This window comes from Thalassophryne amazonica, chromosome 14 (genome assembly GCF_902500255.1).
Source record: "Thalassophryne amazonica chromosome 14, fThaAma1.1, whole genome shotgun sequence".
NCBI classification, from domain to species: Eukaryota; Metazoa; Chordata; class Actinopteri; order Batrachoidiformes; family Batrachoididae; genus Thalassophryne; species Thalassophryne amazonica.
In genome coordinates this window covers 96,395,704-96,416,330 of record NC_047116.1, presented here as the reverse complement: position 1 = coordinate 96,416,330, position 20,627 = coordinate 96,395,704, and the positions used below count along the sequence as shown (strand labels likewise).

General features: G+C 35.7%; 1 protein-coding gene across 1 annotated transcript in view; it reads right to left on the bottom strand.

Moving 5' to 3' along the window:
• f5 (coagulation factor V) overlaps positions 1-20,627 on the bottom strand; it is a 90,031-nt gene that overhangs the window by 30,639 nt on the left and 38,765 nt on the right. Inside the window, exons 11-12 of the mRNA XM_034186930.1 lie at positions 2,215-2,362; positions 1,852-2,064 (exon numbers count right to left, since the gene is read on the bottom strand). Coding sequence (XP_034042821.1) covers positions 1,852-2,064; positions 2,215-2,362 — 361 coding nt within the window. The remainder of the gene's footprint in view (positions 1-1,851; positions 2,065-2,214; positions 2,363-20,627) is intronic.

Sequence of the window (20,627 nt, the reverse complement as noted above, 5' to 3'; positions counted from 1 at the left end):
ATGTTTTTCACAGTACGTTCTTTAACAGTACGTTTTTCCCAGTACGTTTTTTTTCACAGTACTTTTTTTCCACAGTATGTTTTTTCACAGTACTTTCTCTTTTCATAGTACTGTCTCCGTTTAAACTGATGCCGAAAAAGTGCTGATGTCCAACTCTTCTGCCATTTCTCTGGTAGTCAGACGACGTCCCGGATCAACAAAGCGTTCACTTTGGAAATGAACGGCACATTCCACTGTTACAAGAGTTTTTTGTCATGAAAAGACGTGGGGAGGAATTCGCACGTCGGGATGGAGGCGTACAACTAAAAAGCATCTGTTGTGTGGGCCGCTGAAGAGGAGGTACTGCTGGCCCACCACCACCAGAGGGCGCCCTGTCTGGAGTGCGGGCTCCAGGCACCAGAGGGCGCTGCCGCCTCACAGGAGCAGCCGGGGTGACAGCTGTCACTTATCACCTACGACAGCTGTCACCAATCATCTGATCAGCAGGGGTATATCAGCAGGACGACATCTCCACCGCTTTGCCGAGATATCGCTCTACCTAGAAGGTACCGTACTCAGCCGACTGTGTTCTTTGACATTAACCCTTTGTTACTTTTGTGCATTAAATAGCAGACATTCTTCCAACGAGAGGTGGAGGTGGTTTTCCCGCCATACGGGTTGCTGGGTGCAAACGCACCCACATTTAACTGTTTTTGTTCCTCGCCAGCAGTACCAGATCCGACACGCGGAGGCAGTGGCCACCTGGGAGTTCGGGACTTGGCGGCTCCAGTATTCCCGGGGTTCAGTGGCGGAGGAAATCGTGTGGTTCCGGTTCTGCTTTGGACAGACGTCTCTTATCTTCGAGCCTGCCCACGTGACACATTTTTGTGAATTGACTTCTTTGTCTATTGTTGTTATCCGTTGTGTTTGTTGTGCTTATTCACAACAGTAAAGTGTTGTTATTTGACTTCCTCCATTGTCCGTTCATTTGCGCCCCCTGTTGTGGGTCCGTGTTCCTACACTTTCACAACAAGCATCGCCGTGATGAAGCCTCACGGGACATGTTGTGGCATGTCCAGCTCGTCCACAATTTCTCGGATAGTCACACGACTGAAAAGTCACCGAAAGCCGTCTGAATCTTCCGAATGGTGCAAGAGCTGGGCATGTTAGAACATGTCCTGTGAGACCAACACAGAGGTGCTTTTGTCCCGTGCCATTAGCGGCTCTGTGGCGAATTCCTCCACTCCTCTTTCCATGACAAAAACTCCTGTAACAGTGTAATGTGCCGAAAAAGTGCTATGTCCACGTCTTCTGCCATTTCTGTGGTAGTCAGACGACGTCCCGGATCAACACAGCATTCACTTTGGAAATGATCTAGTCGTTTCAGCCTGTCGATTGCCGCTCGGAGCGCAGCACGCCCTCCGCCATTGTGCGCCGTCTTTAAACCGGTTGTAACACTCCTTAATCTGTGTGATCCCCATAAGATCTTCACCGAAAGCCATCTGAATTTTCCGAATGGTTTCCAACTGGCTATCTCTCACAGTTTCTGAAAAAATTTGATTCAGTAAAGCAGCAGTTGATCAGCCAATTTCCTGACAATGAAAATCCGTCGAGGAGGCTGGACCACTCCTCCCACAAGGCGTGCTCACAGGCGAATGACGCAACCGACAGACATGAAAAAACTCGCGCATGAAGGTTCAAGCTTGGCTGATGCAATCACACGTGATTCAAATCCATATAGTTTTTGCAAAAAATAAAAAGGTCGGATAGTTTTCTAACAGACCTCGTATCTTTAATGTTCTAATATATGACTGAGATTTGCTTTTGCATCTTCTGTTTGGTTCTTGGGTGTGTGGATATGTTCCGACATACCGATGTTGTCCATGTTCATAGTGATGGTCTCTCCCGTCATGGGATAGAGGCTCAGAATGTCCTCTGTGTGCTCGTTCATCTGAAATGTGTGGCCGTAGAACGTCGCTGTCTGGATGTTGTCCTGAGCTCCGACGTTGGACACGTGCCATGTGGCAATCTCACCGTTACAGAAGCCCAGCAGCTCGCCGCTTTCAAACACGTAACCATTAATGGCTGCAAGGACAAATGAATGGCCGTGTTGGTGTGAGACCAGAAGGACGCTGATATGAATGTTAAGATGAAAAGAACGTAACACGTCTTCTGATACAATTTCGGTCTGTATTTGATTCAGCTGATCATTGAGCAGGACAACAGAACACTTACTGTGCATGATGTTGGACTGGTAAAAGTCTGGGTTCGCCTTGTGGACTTTGGAACGATCACAGTACCATCGGATGTTGTCATCGAGGTACCAGCTCTCGTTCTCATTGAACACAGAAAACATGGCCTGCTGCTCCTTGTCTGCTTTCAGCTGTGTAACACAAACACAAAGGTTTTTCAGAGACCCGGCACATCCTGTGAAACACGTAGACAGAGGAATTCCTGAAGTAAGACGGGCCAGCTAAACTGGACAGCCAGATAAACATGGAGAGAGACCGAGCGTGGCAAAGTGCCACATGGACTGAACTGCGCCACATGCATATACAAGCCACTGAATTGAGTGCTGCTCCCCAGCCAATGTAAATGAGGAGGGTGGCATCAGGTGCCAAATCATACATGCGGCTCACAAATCTGGGTATCATCCACCACCACCGGTACTGTTGTTCAGCAAGGTGGGGGCAGATCTCTGCTAGTGTGGGAAGAAGAAGAAGAAGAGGTGCTCAGCATGTCCAGAGGCAGTAAGACAGGAGGAAAGTTAGAAGATTAGAAGTGAGACAGAACTTTAAATACTGGCAGCATGACTGGTAACGTGCCCTGCGACAGACTGGCATCCTGTCCAGGGTGTGCCCTGCCTCTCGCCATCTGACTGCTGGGACAGGCTCCACCATGGAAATATAGACTGGAATGGACGTGCGCACCTCAATCTATTAGCGTCACTCAGGACAGGAAGGCGCCATTACTAAGGGTGGAGATGTGCAGATCATCAATAATAAACTGACCACTTTTTTTGCACTAGCGTTGCTATTTCTTAACGGAGTTTAATGAATGTAGGCTTGTTTTAAAGCCCTTTGAAAGCTCTTTGGGTGAAAAAAAACTTTTATGTAAAATAAGAAATTTGGGGAAATTATGACAAACTGTGCTGCTTTTCTCTCTCTATTGTCGCTATTTGTTAACAGATTTTAATAAAAGTAGGCTTGTTTTAAAGCCCTCTTTCTAATGAACCCATACATGCCTGGGTAGAAAAAAAATGTTTCATGTAAAGTGTGGAAATCTGGGGGAAAATGTGCCATTCTGTTCATTTACTGTGATTTTTTTTTCCTGTCATCATAATTCTCAATGGACTTTTATAAATGAAGCCTTGTAAGTTGTATTCAAGCTGATTAAAAGCTCTAATGAACCCACACATGCCTGGATAAAAAATTCTCATGTATTAAAATATAAATCTGAAGTATGTCTTGCCATTGTGCTCATTTACTTTGCTGCTTTTTCCACTGTAATATTACTGCTAGTCTTTTAATGACAACAACATATACAAGGTCTGTCAATAAAGTAACGGTCCTTTTTATTTTTTTCAAAAACTATATGGATTTCATTCATATGTTTTTACGTCAGACATGCTTGAACCCTCGTGCGCATGTGTGAGTTTTTCCACGCCTGTCGGTGATGTCATTCGCCTGTGAGCACTCCTTGTGGGAGGAGTCGTCCAGCCCCTCGTCGGAATTCCTTTGTCTGAGAAGTTGCTGAGAGACTGGTGCGTTGTTTGATCAAAATTTTTTCTAAACCTGTGAGACACATCGAAGTGGACACGGTTCGAAAAATTAAGCTGGTTTTCAGTGAAAATTTTAACGGCTGATGAGAGATTTTGAGGTGATTCTGTCGCTTTAAGGACTTCCCACGGTGCGAGACGTCGCTCAGCGCTCTCAGCCGCCGTCATCAGCCTGTTTCAAGCTGAAAACCTCCACATTTCAGGCTCTATTGATCCAGGACGTCGTGAGAGAACAGAGACGTTTCAGAAGAAGTCGGTTTCAGCATTTTATCCGGATATTCCACTGTTAAAGGAGATTTATTTAATGAAAGACGTGCGGACGGGTCCGCGCGTCGGGACGCAGCCGACGCGGTGCGGCGGCACAGGAAAAACACCTCCGTGTTGATAACCATTTGTAAAATCCAGGCGGCTTTTGATGGCTTTCAGTGGAGTGAGTATATGAGAAATTGTTTAACAGCAGGACATGTTCCAACTTGTCCTTAAGGCTTTCAACAGAGGTGTTTTTCCTGTGGCGGAGCGTCGCGGCGGCTGCGTCCCGACGCGCGGACCCGTCCGCACGTCTTTCATTAAAAAAATCTCCTTTAACAGTGGAATATCCGGATAAAATGCTGAAACCGACTTCTTCTGAAACGTCTCTGTTCTCTCACGACGTCCTGGATCAATAGAGCCTGAAATGTGGAGGTTTTCAGCTTGACACAGGCTGACGACGGCGGCTGAGAGCGCTGCACGACGTCTCGCACTGTGGGAAGTCCTTAAAGCGACAGTATCACCTCAAAATCTCTCATCAGCCGTTAAAATTTTCACTGAAAACCAGCTTAATTTTTCGAACCGTGTCCACTTCGATGTGTCTCACAGGTTTATAAAAAATTTTGATCAAACAACGCGCCAGTCTCTCAGCAACTTCTCAGACAAAGGAATTCCGACAAGGGGCTGGACGACTCCTCCCACAAGGAGTGCTCACAGGCGAATGACGTCACCGACAGGCATGGAAAAACTCACGCATGCACACGAGGGTTCAAGCATGTCTGACGTAAAAACATATGAATGAAATCCATATAGTTTTTGAAAAAAATAAAAAGGACCGTTGCTTTATTGACAGACCTCGTATATGATTTTTACTAACATTTTATTACAAGTAGATATAAAGCCCTTCTGTGGGTTCACCACCTGCAGAGGGGGCCATCGGGGTTGGGTGCAGAGAGAATTGGGTGGCGGTCGAGGGCGGGTGGCCCGGCAGCCCGGTCCATGCTCACAGCCCCTGGCTGTTGGGATGTGGAATGTCACCTCGCTGGGGGGGAAGGAGCCTGAGCTTGTGCGGGAGGTTGAGAGATACCGACTAGAGATAGTCGGGCTCACCTCCACGCACAGCTTGGGCTCTGGTACCCAACTCCTGGAGAGGGGCTGAACGCTTCATTTTTCTGGCGTTGCCCACGGGGAGAGGCGGAGAGCTGGGGTCACATTGCTTATTGCTCCCCAGCTCAGTCGCCATGTGTTGGAGTTCACTCCAGTGAACGAGAAGGTCGTGTCCCTACGCCTTCGGGTTGGAGACAGGTCTCTCACTATTGTCTCGGCCTACGGGCCGAGTGGCAGTGCAGAGTACCCGACCTTCTTGGAGTCCCTGGGAGGGGTACTAGATAGCACTCCAACTGGGGACTCCATTGTTCTTCAGGGGGATTTCAACACCCACATGAGCGGCGACAGTGAGACCTGGAGGGGGTGATCGGGAAGCATGGCCTCCCTGATCTGAACCCGAGTGGTGTTCAGTTGTTGGACTTCTGTGCTAGTCACAGTTTGTCCATCACAAACACCATGTTCAAGCACAAGGGTGTCCATAAGTGCACGTGGCACCAGGACACCCTGAGCCGGAGGTCAATGATCGACTTTGTAGTCATATCATCTGACCTTCGGCCACGTGTCTCAGACACTCGAGTGAAGAGAGGGGCAGAGCTGTCGACCGATCACCACCTGGTGGTGAGTTGGATCCGCTGGGAGGGGAGGAAGCCGGTCAGACCTGGCAGGCCCAAACGTATCGTGAGGGTCTGCTGGGAACGACTGGCGGAACCCTCTGTCAGCGAGGACTTCAATTCCCACCTCCGGGAGAGCTTCTCCCAGATCCCGGGGGAGGTTGGATACATGGAGTCTGAGTGGACCATATTCTCCACCTCCATTGTCGATGCGGCCGCTCGTAGCTGTGGTCGCAAGGTCTCTGGTGCCTGTCGCGGCGGCAATCCCAGAACCCGGTGGTGGATGCTGGAAGTAAGGGATGCTGTCAAGCTGAAGAAGGAGTCCTACTTATCTTTGTTGGTAGGTGGGACCCCGGAGGCAGTTGACAGGTACCGGCAGGCCAGGTGTGCCGCAGCCCGTGAGGTCACAGAGGCAAAAACTCGGGTCTGGGAGGAGATTGGGCAGGCCATGGAGGAGGACTATCGGTCAGCCTCAAAGAGATTCTGGCAAACCGTCCGATGCCTCAGGAGGCGGAAGCAGCTCTCCACCAGCACTGTTTATGGTGTGGGTGGGGAGCTGTTGACCCTGACTGGGGTTGTTGTCGGGCGGTGGAACGAATACTTCGAGGATCTCCTCAATCCCATCATCACGTCTTCCGAAGAGGAAGCAGAGACTGGGGACTCAGAGGCAGACTCATCCATTACCCAGGCCGAAGTCACTGAGTTGGTCAGAAAGCTCCTCGGTGGCAAGGCTCCTGGGGTGGATGGGGTGGGGTGGGTACCTTAAGTCTCTGGATGTTGTGGGACTGTCTTGGCTGACACGCCTCTGCAACATCGCATGGCGATTGGGGACAGTGCCTCTGGATTGGCAGACCGGGGTGGTGGTCCCTCTGTTTAAGAAGGGGGATCGGAGGGTGTGTTCCAACTACAGGGGGATCACACTCCTCAGCCTCCCCGGTAAGGTCTATTCCAGGGTACTGGAGAGGAGACTTCGACCGATGGTCGAACCTCGGATTCAGGAGGAGCAGTGTGGTTTTTGTCCTGGTCGCGGCACACTGGACCAGCTCTACACGCTCCATCGGGTGCTCGAGGGTTCATGGGAGTTCGCCCAACCAGTCCACATGTGTTTTGTGGATCTGGAGAAGGCATTCGACCGCGGGGGGTGCTTTGGGAGTACGGGGTCCGGTGTCCTTTGCTAAGGGCTATCCGGTCCCTGTACGACTGCAGCAGGAGCTTGGTTTGCATTGCCGGTAGTAAGTCAAACCTGTTTCCAGTGCACATTAGCCTCCGCCAGGGCTGCCCTTTGTCACCGGTTCTGTTCATTATTTTTATGGACATAATTTCTAGGCGCAGCCAGGGTGTAGAGGCGGTCTGGTTTGGGAACCACAGAATCTCGTCTCTGCTGTTTACGGACGATGTGGTTCTGTTGGCTTTGTCAAATCAGGACCTTCAGTGTGCACTGGGGTGGTTTGCAGCCGAGTGTGAAGCGTCCGGGATGAAGATCAGCACCTCCAAATCTGAGGCCATGGTTCTCGACCAGAAAAAGGTGCTTTGCCCTCTTCAGGTCGGTGGAGTGTCCTTGTCTCAAGTGGAGGAGTTTAAGTATCTCGGGGTCTTGTTCACGAGTGAGGGATGGATGGAGCGTGAGATCAATAGACGGATCGGTGCAGCATCTGCAGTGATGCGGTCGCTGTATCGGACCATCGTGGTGAAGAGAGAGCTGAGTAGGGGGGTAAAGCTCTCGATTTACCGATCGATCTACGTTCCGATCCTCACCTATGGTCATGAGATTTGGCTCATGACCGAAAGAACGAGATCGCGAGTACAAGTGGCCGAGATGAGTTTCTTCCGCAGGGTGGCGGGGCGCTCCCTTAGAGATAGGGTGAGGAGCTCGGTCACTCCTGAGGAGCTCGGAGTTGAGCCGCTGCTCCTCTACGTCGAAAGGAGTCAGTTGAGGTGGCTCGGGCATGTTTTCCGGACGCTCCCTGGACGCATCGCTGGAGAGGTGTTCCGGGCACGTCCCACTGGGAGGAGGCCCCGGGGAAGACCCAGGACACGCTGGAGGGACTATATCTGTCGGCTGGCTTGGGAGTGCCTTGGGGTTTCCCCGGAGGAGCTGGGGGAGGTATGTGTGGATCGGGAGGTCTGGGCGGCTTTGCTTGAACTGCTGCCCCCGCGGCCCGACTCTGGATAAAGCGGAAGAAAATGGATGGATGGATAGATATAAAGCCATTCAGAATTTATGACTTTTGACCCTTTACTATTGTGATCAAAAACATATTCATGTTCTGAGTCTATAAAAAAATGTTCTGTAAAATAGTTCCTTTACTATTGTGATCAAAAACATATTTATGCTCTGAGTTTATAAAAAAATGTTCTGTAAAATAGTTCCTTTACTATTGTGATCAAAAACATATTCATGCTCTGAGTTTATAAAAAAATGTTCTGTAAAATAGTTCCTTTACTATTGTGATCACAAACATATTCATGCTCTGAGTTCATAAAAACTTGTTCTGTAAAATAGTCCCTTTACTATTGTGATCAAAAACATATTCATGCTCTGAGTTTATAAAAAAAATGTTCTGTAAAATAGTTCCTTTACTATTGTGATCAAAAACATATTCATGCTCTGAGTCCATAAAAAAATGTTCTGTAAAATAGTTCCTTTACTATTGTGATCAAAAACATATTCATGTTCTGAGTTTATAAAAAATGTTCTGTAAAATAGTTCCTTTACTATTGTGATCAAAAACATATTTATGCTCTGAGTTTATAAAAAAATGTTCTGTAAAATAGTTCCTTTTTACTATTGTGATCAAAAACATATTCATGCTCTGAGTTTATAAAAAAAATGTTCTGTAAAACAGTTCCTTTGCTATTGTGATCAAAAACATATTCATGCTATGAGTTCATAAAAAATGTTCTGTAAAATAGTTCCTTTACTATTGTGATCAAAAACATATTCATGCTCTGAGTTCATAAAAAATGTTCTGTAAAATAGTTCCTTTACTATTGTGATGAAAAACATATTCATGCTCTGAGTTCATAAAAATTTGTTCTGTAAAATAGTTCCTTTACTATTGTGATCAAAAACATATTCATGCTCTGAGTTTATAAAAAAAACTTGTTCTGTAAAATAGTTCCTTTACTATTGTGATCAAAAACATATTCATGTACTGAGTTTATAAAAATTTTTCTGTAAAATAGTTCTTTTACTATTGTGATCACAAACATATTCATGCTCTGAGTTCATAAAAATTTGTTCTGTGAAATAGTTCCTTTACTATTGTGATCAAAAACATATTCATGCTCTGAGTTTATAAAAAATGTTCTGTAAAATAGTTCCTTTACTATTGTGATCAAAAACATATTCATGCTCTGAGTTCATAAAAAATGTTCTGTAAAACAGTTCCTTTACTATTGTGATCACAAACATATTCATGCTCTGAGTTTATAAAAAAACTTGTTCTGTAAAATAGTCCCTTTACTACTGTGAACAAAAACATATTCATGCTCTGAGTTTATACAAAAATGTTCTGTAAAATAGTTCCTTTACTTTTGTGATCACAAACATATTCATGCTCTGAGTTCATAAAAAACTTGTTCTGTAAAATAGTTCCTTTACTACTGTGATCAAAAACATATTCATGTACTGAGTTTATAAAAAACTTGTTCTGTAAAATAGTCTGTTTACTATTGTGATCAAAAACATATTTATGCTCTGAGTTTATAAAAAAATGTTCTGTAAAATAGTTCCTTTACTATTGTGATCACAAACATATTCATGCTCTGAGTTCATAAAAATTTGTTCTGTGAAATAGTTCCTTTACTATTGTGATCAAAAACATATTCATGCTCTGAGTTTATAAAAAATGTTCTGTAAAATAGTTCCTTTACTATTGTGATCAAAAACATATTCATGCTCTGAGTTCATAAAAATTAGTTCTGTAAAATAGTTCCTTTACTATTGTGATCAAAAACATATTCATGCTCTGAGTTCATAAAAATTTGTTCTGTAAAATAGTTCCTTTACTATTGTGATCAAAAACATATTCATGCTCTGAGTTTATAAAAAAACTTGTTCTGTAAAATAGTTCCTTTACTATTGTGATCAAAAACATATTCATGTACTGAGTTTATAAAAAAATGTTCTGTAAAATAGTTCCTTTACTATTGTGATCACAAACATATTCATGCTCTGAGTTCATAAAAATTTGTTCTATGAAATAGTTCCTTTACTATTGTGATCAAAAACATATTCATGCTCTGAGTTTATAAAAAATGTTCTGTAAAATAGTTCCTTTACTATTGTGATCAAAAACATATTCATGCTCTGAGTTCATAAAAAATGTTCTGTAAAACAGTTCCTTTACTTTTGTGATCACAAACATATTCATGCTCTGAGTTCATAAAAAACTTGTTCTGTAAAATAGTTCCTTTACTACTGTGATCAAAAACATATTCATGTACTGAGTTTATAAAAAAATGTTCTGTAAAATAGTTCCTTTACTATTGTGATCAAAAACATATTTATGCTCTGTTTATAAAAAAATGTTCTGTAAAATAGTTCCGTTACTATTGTGATCAAAAACAGATTCATGCTCTGAGTTTATAAAAAACTTGTTCTGTAAAATAGTCTCTTTACTATTGTGATCAAAAACATATTTATGCTCTGAGTTTATAAAAAAATGTTCTGTAAAATAGTTCCTTTACTATTGTGATCACAAACATATTCATGCTCTGAGTTCATAAAAATTTGTTCTGTGAAATAGTTCCTTTACTATTGTGATCAAAAACATATTCATGCTCTGAGTTTATAAAAAATGTTCTGTAAAATAGTTCCTTTACTATTGTGATCAAAAACATATTCATGCTCTGAGTTCATAAAAAATGTTCTGTAAAATAGTTCCTTTACTATTGTGATCACAAACATATTCATGCTCTGAGTTAATAAAAATTTGTTCTGTAAAATAGTTCCTTTACTATTGTCATCAAAAACATATTCATGCTCTGAGTTCATAAAAAAATGTTCTGTAAAATAGTTCCTTTACTATTGTGATGAAAAACATATTCATGCTCTGAGTTCATAAAAATTTGTTCTGTGAAATAGTTCCTTTACTATTGTGATCAAAAACATATTCATGCTCTGAGTTTATAAAAAATGTTCTGTAAAATAGTTCCTTTACTATTGTGATCACAAACATATTCATGCTCTGAGTTCATAAAAATTTGTTCTGTGAAATAGTTCCTTTACTATTGTGATCAAAAACATATTCATGCTCTGAGTTTATAAAAAATGTTCTGTAAAATAGTTCCTTTACTATTGTGATCAAAAACATATTCATGCTCTGAGTTCATAAAAAATGTTCTGTAAAATAGTTCCTTTACTATTGTGATCACAAACATATTCATGCTCTGAGTTAATAAAAATTTGTTCTGTAAAATAGTTCCTTTACTATTGTCATCAAAAACATATTCATGCTCTGAGTTCATAAAAAAATGTTCTGTAAAATAGTTCCTTTACTATTGTGATGAAAAACATATTCATGCTCTGAGTTCATAAAAATTTGTTCTGTAAAACAGTTCCTTTACTATTGTGATCACAAACATATTCATGCTCTGAGTTCATAAAAATTTGTTCTGTAAAATAGTTCCTTTACTATTGTGATCAAAAACATATTCATGCTCTGAGTTTATAAAAAAACTTGTTCTGTAAAATAGTCCCTTTACTACTGTGAACAAAAACATATTCATGCTCTGAGTTTATACAAAAATGTTCTGTAAAATAGTTCCTTTACTTTTGTGATCACAAACATATTCATGCTCTGAGTTCATAAAAAACTTGTTCTGTAAAATAGTTCCTTTACTACTGTGATCAAAAACATATTTATGCTCTGAGTTTATAAAAAAATGTTCTGTAAAATAGTTCCGTTACTATTGTGATCAAAAACATATTCATGCTCTGAGTTTATAAAAAACTTGTTCTGTAAAATAGTTCCTTTACTATTGTGATCACAAACATATTCATGCTCTGAGTTCATAAAAATTTGTTCTGTAAAATAGTTCCTTTACTATTGTGATCAAAAACATATTCATGCTCTGAGTTTATAAAAAAACTTGTTCTGTAAAATAGTCCCTTTACTACTGTGAACAAAAACATATTCATGCTCTGAGTTTATACAAAAATGTTCTGTAAAATAGTTCCTTTACTTTTGTGATCACAAACATATTCATGCTCTGAGTTCATAAAAAACTTGTTCTGTAAAATAGTTCCTTTACTACTGTGATCAAAAACATATTTATGCTCTGAGTTTATAAAAAAATGTTCTGTAAAATAGTTCCTTTACTATTGTGATCAAAAACATATTTATGCTCTGAGTTTATAAAAAAATGTTCTGTAAAATAGTTCCTTTACTATTGTGATCACAAACATATTCATGCTCTGAGTTCATAAAAATTTGTTCTGTGAAATAGTTCCTTTACTATTGTGATCAAAAACATATTCATGCTCTGAGTTTATAAAAAATGTTCTGTAAAATAGTTCCTTTACTATTGTGATGAAAAACATATTCATGCTCTGAGTTTATAAAAAATGTTCTGTAAAATAGTTCCTTTACTATTGTGATCAAAAACATATTCATGCTCTGAGTTCATAAAAAATGTTCTGTAAAATAGTTCCTTTACTATTGTGATCACAAACATATTCATGCTCTGAGTTAATAAAAATTTGTTCTGTAAAATAGTTCCTTTACTATTGTCATCAAAAACATATTCATGCTCTGAGTTCATAAAAAAATGTTCTGTAAAATAGTTCCTTTACTATTGTGATGAAAAACATATTCATGCTCTGAGTTCATAAAAATTTGTTCTGTGAAATAGTTCCTTTACTATTGTGATCAAAAACATATTCATGCTCTGAGTTTATAAAAAATGTTCTGTAAAATAGTTCCTTTACTATTGTGATCACAAACATATTCATGCTCTGAGTTCATAAAAATTTGTTCTGTGAAATAGTTCCTTTACTATTGTGATCAAAAACATATTCATGCTCTGAGTTTATAAAAAATGTTCTGTAAAATAGTTCCTTTACTATTGTGATCAAAAACATATTCATGCTCTGAGTTCATAAAAAATGTTCTGTAAAATAGTTCCTTTACTATTGTGATCACAAACATATTCATGCTCTGAGTTAATAAAAATTTGTTCTGTAAAATAGTTCCTTTACTATTGTCATCAAAAACATATTCATGCTCTGAGTTCATAAAAAAATGTTCTGTAAAATAGTTCCTTTACTATTGTGATGAAAAACATATTCATGCTCTGAGTTCATAAAAATTTGTTCTGTAAAACAGTTCCTTTACTATTGTGATCACAAACATATTCATGCTCTGAGTTCATAAAAATTTGTTCTGTAAAATAGTTCCTTTACTATTGTGATCAAAAACATATTCATGCTCTGAGTTTATAAAAAAACTTGTTCTGTAAAATAGTCCCTTTACTACTGTGAACAAAAACATATTCATGCTCTGAGTTTATACAAAAATGTTCTGTAAAATAGTTCCTTTACTTTTGTGATCACAAACATATTCATGCTCTGAGTTCATAAAAAACTTGTTCTGTAAAATAGTTCCTTTACTACTGTGATCAAAAACATATTTATGCTCTGAGTTTATAAAAAAATGTTCTGTAAAATAGTTCCGTTACTATTGTGATCAAAAACATATTCATGCTCTGAGTTTATAAAAAACTTGTTCTGTAAAATAGTTCCTTTACTATTGTGATCACAAACATATTCATGCTCTGAGTTCATAAAAATTTGTTCTGTAAAATAGTTCCTTTACTATTGTGATCAAAAACATATTCATGCTCTGAGTTTATAAAAAAACTTGTTCTGTAAAATAGTCCCTTTACTACTGTGAACAAAAACATATTCATGCTCTGAGTTTATACAAAAATGTTCTGTAAAATAGTTCCTTTACTTTTGTGATCACAAACATATTCATGCTCTGAGTTCATAAAAAACTTGTTCTGTAAAATAGTTCCTTTACTACTGTGATCAAAAACATATTTATGCTCTGAGTTTATAAAAAAATGTTCTGTAAAATAGTTCCTTTACTATTGTGATCAAAAACATATTTATGCTCTGAGTTTATAAAAAAATGTTCTGTAAAATAGTTCCTTTACTATTGTGATCACAAACATATTCATGCTCTGAGTTCATAAAAATTTGTTCTGTGAAATAGTTCCTTTACTATTGTGATCAAAAACATATTCATGCTCTGAGTTTATAAAAAATGTTCTGTAAAATAGTTCCTTTACTATTGTGATGAAAAACATATTCATGCTCTGAGTTTATAAAAAATGTTCTGTAAAATAGTTCCTTTACTATTGTGATCAAAAACATATTCATGCTCTGAGTTTATAAAAAATGTTCTGTAAAATAGTTCCTTTACTATTGTGATCAAAAACATATTCATGCTCTGAGTTCATAAAAAATGTTCTGTAAAATAGTTCCTTTACTATTGTGATCAAAAACATATTCATGCTCTGAGTTTATAAAAAATGTTCTGTAAAATAGTTCCTTTACTATTGTGATCAAAAACATATTCATGCTCTGAGTTTATAAAAAATGTTCTGTAAAATAGTTCCTTTACTATTGTGATCAAAAACATATTCATGCTCTGAGTTCATAAAAAATGTTCTGTAAAATAGTTCCTTTACTATTGTGATCACAAACATATTCATGCTCTGAGTTAATAAACATTTGTTCTGTAAAATAGTTCCTTTACTATTGTGATCAAAAACATATTCATGCTCTGAGTTCATAAAAAAATGTTCTGTAAAATAGTTCCTTTACTATTGTGATGAAAAACATATTCATGCTCTGAGTTCATAAAAATTTGTTCTGTAAAATAGTTCCTTTACTATTGTGATCAAAAACATATCCATGCTCTGAGTTTATAAAAAATGTTCTGTAAAATAGTTCCTTTACTATTGTGATCAAAAACATATTCATGTACTGAGTTTATAAAAAAATGTTCTGTAAAATAGTTCCTTTACTATTGTGATCACAAACATATTCATGCTCTGAGTTCATAAAAATTTGTTCTGTGAAATAGTTCCTTTACTATTGTGATCAAAAACATATTCATGCTCTGAGTTCATAAAAAATGTTCTGTAAAACAGTTCCTTTACTATTGTGATCACAAACATATTCATGCTCTGAGTTTATAAAAAACTTATTCTGTAAAATAGTCCCTTTACTACTGTGAACAAAAACATATTCATGCTCTGAGTTTATACAAAAATGTTCTGTAAAATAGTTCCTTTACTTTTGTGATCACAAACATATTCATGCTCTGAGTTCATAAAAACTTGTTCTGTAAAATAGTTCCTTTACTATTGTGATCAAAAACATATTCATGCTCTGAGTTTATAAAAAAAATGTTCTGTAAAATAGTTCCTTTACTATTGTGATCACAAACATATTCATGCTCTGAGTCCATAAAAAATGTTCTGTAAAATAGTTCCTTTACTATTGTGATCAAAAACATATTCATGCTCTGAGTTTATAAAAAAATGTTCTGTAGAATAGTTCCTTTACTATTGTGATCAAAAACATATTTATGCTCTGAGTTTATAAAAAAATGTTCTGTAAAATCGTTCCTTTACTATTGTGATCACAAACATATTCATGCTCTGAGTTCATAAAAACTTGTTCTGTAAAATAGTTCCTTTACTATTGTGATCAAAAACATATTCATGCTCTGAGTTCATAAAAAAATGTTCTGTAAAATAGTTCCTTTACTATTGTGATCAAAAACATATTTATGCTCTGAGTTTATAAATAAATGTCCTGTAAAATAGTTCCTTTACTACTGTGATCAAAAACATATTCATGCTCTGAGTTTATAAAAAACTTGTTCTGTAAAATAGTCTCTTTACTATTGTGATCAAAAACATATTTATGCTCTGAGTTTATAAAAAAATGTTCTGTAAAATAGTTCCTTTACTATTATGATCAAAAACATATTCATGCTCTGAGTTCATAAAAACTTGTTCTGTAAAATAGTCCCTTTACTATTGTGATCAAAAACATATTCATGTTCCGAGTTTATAAAAAATGTTCTGTAAAATAGTTCCTTTACTATTGTGATCAAAAACATATTCATGCTCTGAGTTTATAAATAAATGTTCTGTAAAATAGTTCCTTTACTATTGTGATCACAAACATATTCATGCTCTGAGTTCATAAAAATTTGTTCTGTGAAATAGTTCCTTTACTATTGTGATCAAAAACATATTCATGCTCTGAGTTTATAAAAAACTTGTTCTGTAAAATAGTCTCTTTACTATTGTGATCAAAAACATATTTATGCTCTGAGTTTATAAAAAAATGTTCTGTAAAATAGTTCCTTTACTATTGTGATCACAAACATATTCATGCTCTGAGTTCATAAAAACTTGTTCTGTAAAATAGTTCCTTTACTATTGTGATCAAAAACATATTCATGCTCTGAGTTTATAAAAAAATGTTCTGTAAAATAATTCCTTTACTATTGTGATCACAAACATATTCATGCTCTGAGTCCATAAAAAAATGTTCTGTAAAATAGTTCCTTTTCTATTGTGATCAAAAACATATTCATGCTCTGAGTTTATAAAAAAATGTTCTGTAGAATAGTTCCTTTACTATTGTGATCAAAAACATATTTATGCTCTGAGTTTATAAAAAAATGTTCTGTAAAATCGTTCCTTTACTATTGTGATCACAAACATATTCATGCTCTGAGTTCATAAAAACTTGTTCTGTAAAATAGTTCCTTTACTATTGTGATCAAAAACATATTCATGCTCTGAGTTTATAAAAAAATGTTCTGTAAAATAGTTCCTTTACTATTGTGATCAAAAACATATTTATGCTCTGAGTTTATAAATAAATGTTCTGTAAAATAGTTCCTTTACTACTGTGATCAAAAACATATTCATGCTCTGAGTTTATAAAAAACTTGTTCTGTAAAATAGTCTCTTTACTATTGTGATCAAAAACATATTTATGCTCTGAGTTTATAAAAAAATGTTCTGTAAAATAGTTCCTTTACTATTATGATCAAAAACATATTCATGCTCTGAGTTCATAAAAACTTGTTCTGTAAAATAGTCCCTTTACTATTGTGATCAAAAACATATTCATGTTCCGAGTTTATAAAAAATGTTATGTAAAATAGTTCCTTTACTATTGTGATCAAAAACATATTCATGCTCTGAGTTTATAAATAAATGTTCTGTAAAATAGTTCCTTTACTATTGTGATCACAAACATATTCATGCTCTGAGTTCATAAACATTTGTTCTGTGAAATAGTTCCTCTACTATTGTGGTCAAAAACATATTCATGCTCTGAGTTTATAAAAAAATGTTCTGTAAAATAGTTCCTTTACTATTGTGATTAAAAACATATTCATGCTCAGAGTTCATAAAAAATGTTCTGTAAAATAGTTCCTTTACTATTGTGATCAAAAACATATTCATGCTCTGAGTTTATAAAAAAAATGTTCTGTAAAATAGTTCCTTTACTATTGTAATCAAAAACATATTCATGCTCTGAGTTTATAAAAAAAATGTTCTGTAAAATAGTTCCTTTACTATTGTGATCAAAAACATATTTATGCTCTGAGTTTATAAAAAAAATGTTCTGTAAAATAGTTCCTTTACTATTGTGATCACAAACATATTCTTGCTCTGAGTTTATAAAAAAAATGTTCTGTAAAATAGTTCCTTTACTATTGTAATCAAAAACATATTCATGCTCTGAGTTTATAAAAAAAATGTTCTGTAAAATAGTTCCTTTACTATTGTGATCAAAAACATATTCATGCTCTGAGTTTATAAAAAAATGTTCTGTAAAATAGTTCCTTTACTATTGTGATCAAAAACATATTTATGCTCTGAGTTTATAAAAAAAAAGTTCTGTAAAATAGTTCCTTTACTATTGTGATCACAAACATATTCTTGCTCTGAGTTCATAAAAACTTGTTCTGTAAAATAGTTCCTTTGCTATTGTGATCAAAAACATATTCATGCTCTGAGTTTATAAAAAACTTGTTCTGTAAAATAGTCCCTTTACTATTGTGATCAAAAACATATTCATGCTCTGAGTTCATAAAAACTTATTCTGTAAAATAGTCCCTTTACTATTGTGATCAAAAACATATTCATGCTCTGAGTTCATAAAAACTTGTTCTGTAAAATAGTTCCTTTACTATTGTGATCAAAAACATATTCATGTTCCGAGTTTATAAAAAATGTTCTGTAAAATAGTTCCTTTACTATTGTGATCAAAAACATATTCATGCTCTGAGTTTATAAAAAATGTTCTGTAAAATAGTTCCTTTACTATTGTGATCACAAACATATTCATGCTCTGAGTTCATAAAAACTTGTTCTGTAAAATAGTTCCTTTACTATTGTGATCAAAAACATATTCATGCTCTGAGTTTATAAAAAACTTGTTCTGTAAAATAGTCCCTTTACTATTGTGATCAAAAACATATTCATGCTCTGAGTTCATAAAAACTTGTTCTGTAAAATAGTTCCTTTACTATTGTGATCAAAAACATATTTATGCTCTGAGTTTATAAAAAAATGTTCTGTAAAATCGTTCCTTTACTATTGTGATCACAAACATATTCATGCTCTGAGTTCATAAAAACTTGTTCTGTAAAATAGTTCCTTTACTATTGTGATCAAAAACATATTTATGCTCTGAGTTTATAAATAAATGTTCTGTAAAATAGTTCCTTTACTACTGTGATCAAAAACATATTCATGCTCTGAGTTTATAAAAAACTTGTTCTGTAAAATAGTCTCTTTACTATTGTGATCAAAAACATATTTATGCTCTGAGTTTATAAAAAAATGTTCTGTAAAATAGTTCCTTTACTATTATGATCAAAAACATATTCATGCTCTGAGTTCATAAAAACTTGTTCTGTAAAATAGTCCCTTTACTATTGTGATCAAAAACATATTCATGTTCCGAGTTTATAAAAAATGTTATGTAAAATAGTTCCTTTACTATTGTGATCAAAAACATATTCATGCTCTGAGTTTATAAATAAATGTTCTGTAAAATAGTTCCTTTACTATTGTGATCACAAACATATTCATGCTCTGAGTTCATAAACATTTGTTCTGTGAAATAGTTCCTCTACTATTGTGGTCAAAAACATATTCATGCTCTGAGTTTATAAAAAAATGTTCTGTAAAATAGTTCCTTTACTATTGTGATTAAAAACATATTCATGCTCAGAGTTCATAAAAAATGTTCTGTAAAATAGTTCCTTTACTATTGTGATCAAAAACATATTCATGCTCTGAGTTTATAAAAAAAATGTTCTGTAAAATAGTTCCTTTACTATTGTAATCAAAAACATATTCATGCTCTGAGTTTATAAAAAAAATGTTCTGTAAAATAGTTCCTTTACTATTGTGATCAAAAACATATTTATGCTCTGAGTTTATAAAAAAAAAATGTTCTGTAAAATAGTTCCTTTACTATTGTGATCAAAAACATATTCATGCTCTGAGTTTATAAAAAAATGTTCTGTAAAATAGTTCCTTTACTATTGTGATCAAAAACATATTTATGCTCTGAGTTTATAAAAAAAAAGTTCTGTAAAATAGTTCCTTTACTATTGTGATCACAAACATATTCTTGCTCTGAGTTCATAAAAACTTGTTCTGTAAAATAGTTCCTTTGCTATTGTGATCAAAAACATATTCATGCTCTGAGTTTATAAAAAACTTGTTCTGTAAAATAGTCCCTTTACTATTGTGATCAAAAACATATTTATGCTCTGAGTTTATAAATAAATGTTCTGTAAAATAGTTCCTTTACTACTGTGATCAAAAACATATTCATGCTCTGAGTTTATAAAAAACTTGTTCTGTAAAATAGTCTCTTTACTATTGTGATCAAAAACATATTTATGCTCTGAGTTTATAAAAAAATGTTCTGTAAAATAGTTCCTTTACTATTATGATCAAAAACATATTCATGCTCTGAGTTCATAAAACTTGTTCTGTAAAATAGTCCCTTTACTATTGTGATCAAAAACATATTCATGTTCCGAGTTTATAAAAAATGTTATGTAAAATAGTTCCTTTACTATTGTGATCAAAAACATATTCATGCTCTGAGTTTATAAATAAATGTTCTGTAAAATAGTTCCTTTACTATTGTGATCACAAACATATTCATGCTCTGAGTTCATAAACATTTGTTCTGTGAAATAGTTCCTCTACTATTGTGGTCAAAAACATATTCATGCTCTGAGTTTATAAAAAAATGTTCTGTAAAATAGTTCCTTTACTATTGTGATTAAAAACATATTCATGCTCAGAGTTCATAAAAAATGTTCTGTAAAATAGTTCCTTTACTATTGTGATCAAAAACATATTCATGCTCTGAGTTTATAAAAAAAATGTTCTGTAAAATAGTTCCTTTACTATTGTAATCAAAAACATATTCATGCTCTGAGTTTATAAAAAAAATGTTCTGTAAAATAGTTCCTTTACTATTGTGATCAAAAACATATTTATGCTCTGAGTTTATAAAAAAAATGTTCTGTAAAATAGTTCCTTTACTATTGTGATCACAAACATATTCTTGCTCTGAGTTTATAAAAAAAATGTTCTGTAAAATAGTTCCTTTACTATTGTAATCAAAAACATATTCATGCTCTGAGTTTATAAAAAAAATGTTCTGTAAAATAGTTCCTTTACTATTGTGATCAAAAACATATTCATGCTCTGAGTTTATAAAAAAATGTTCTGTAAAATAGTTCCTTTACTATTGTGATCAAAAACATATTTATGCTCTGAGTTTATAAAAAAAAAGTTCTGTAAAATAGTTCCTTTACTAT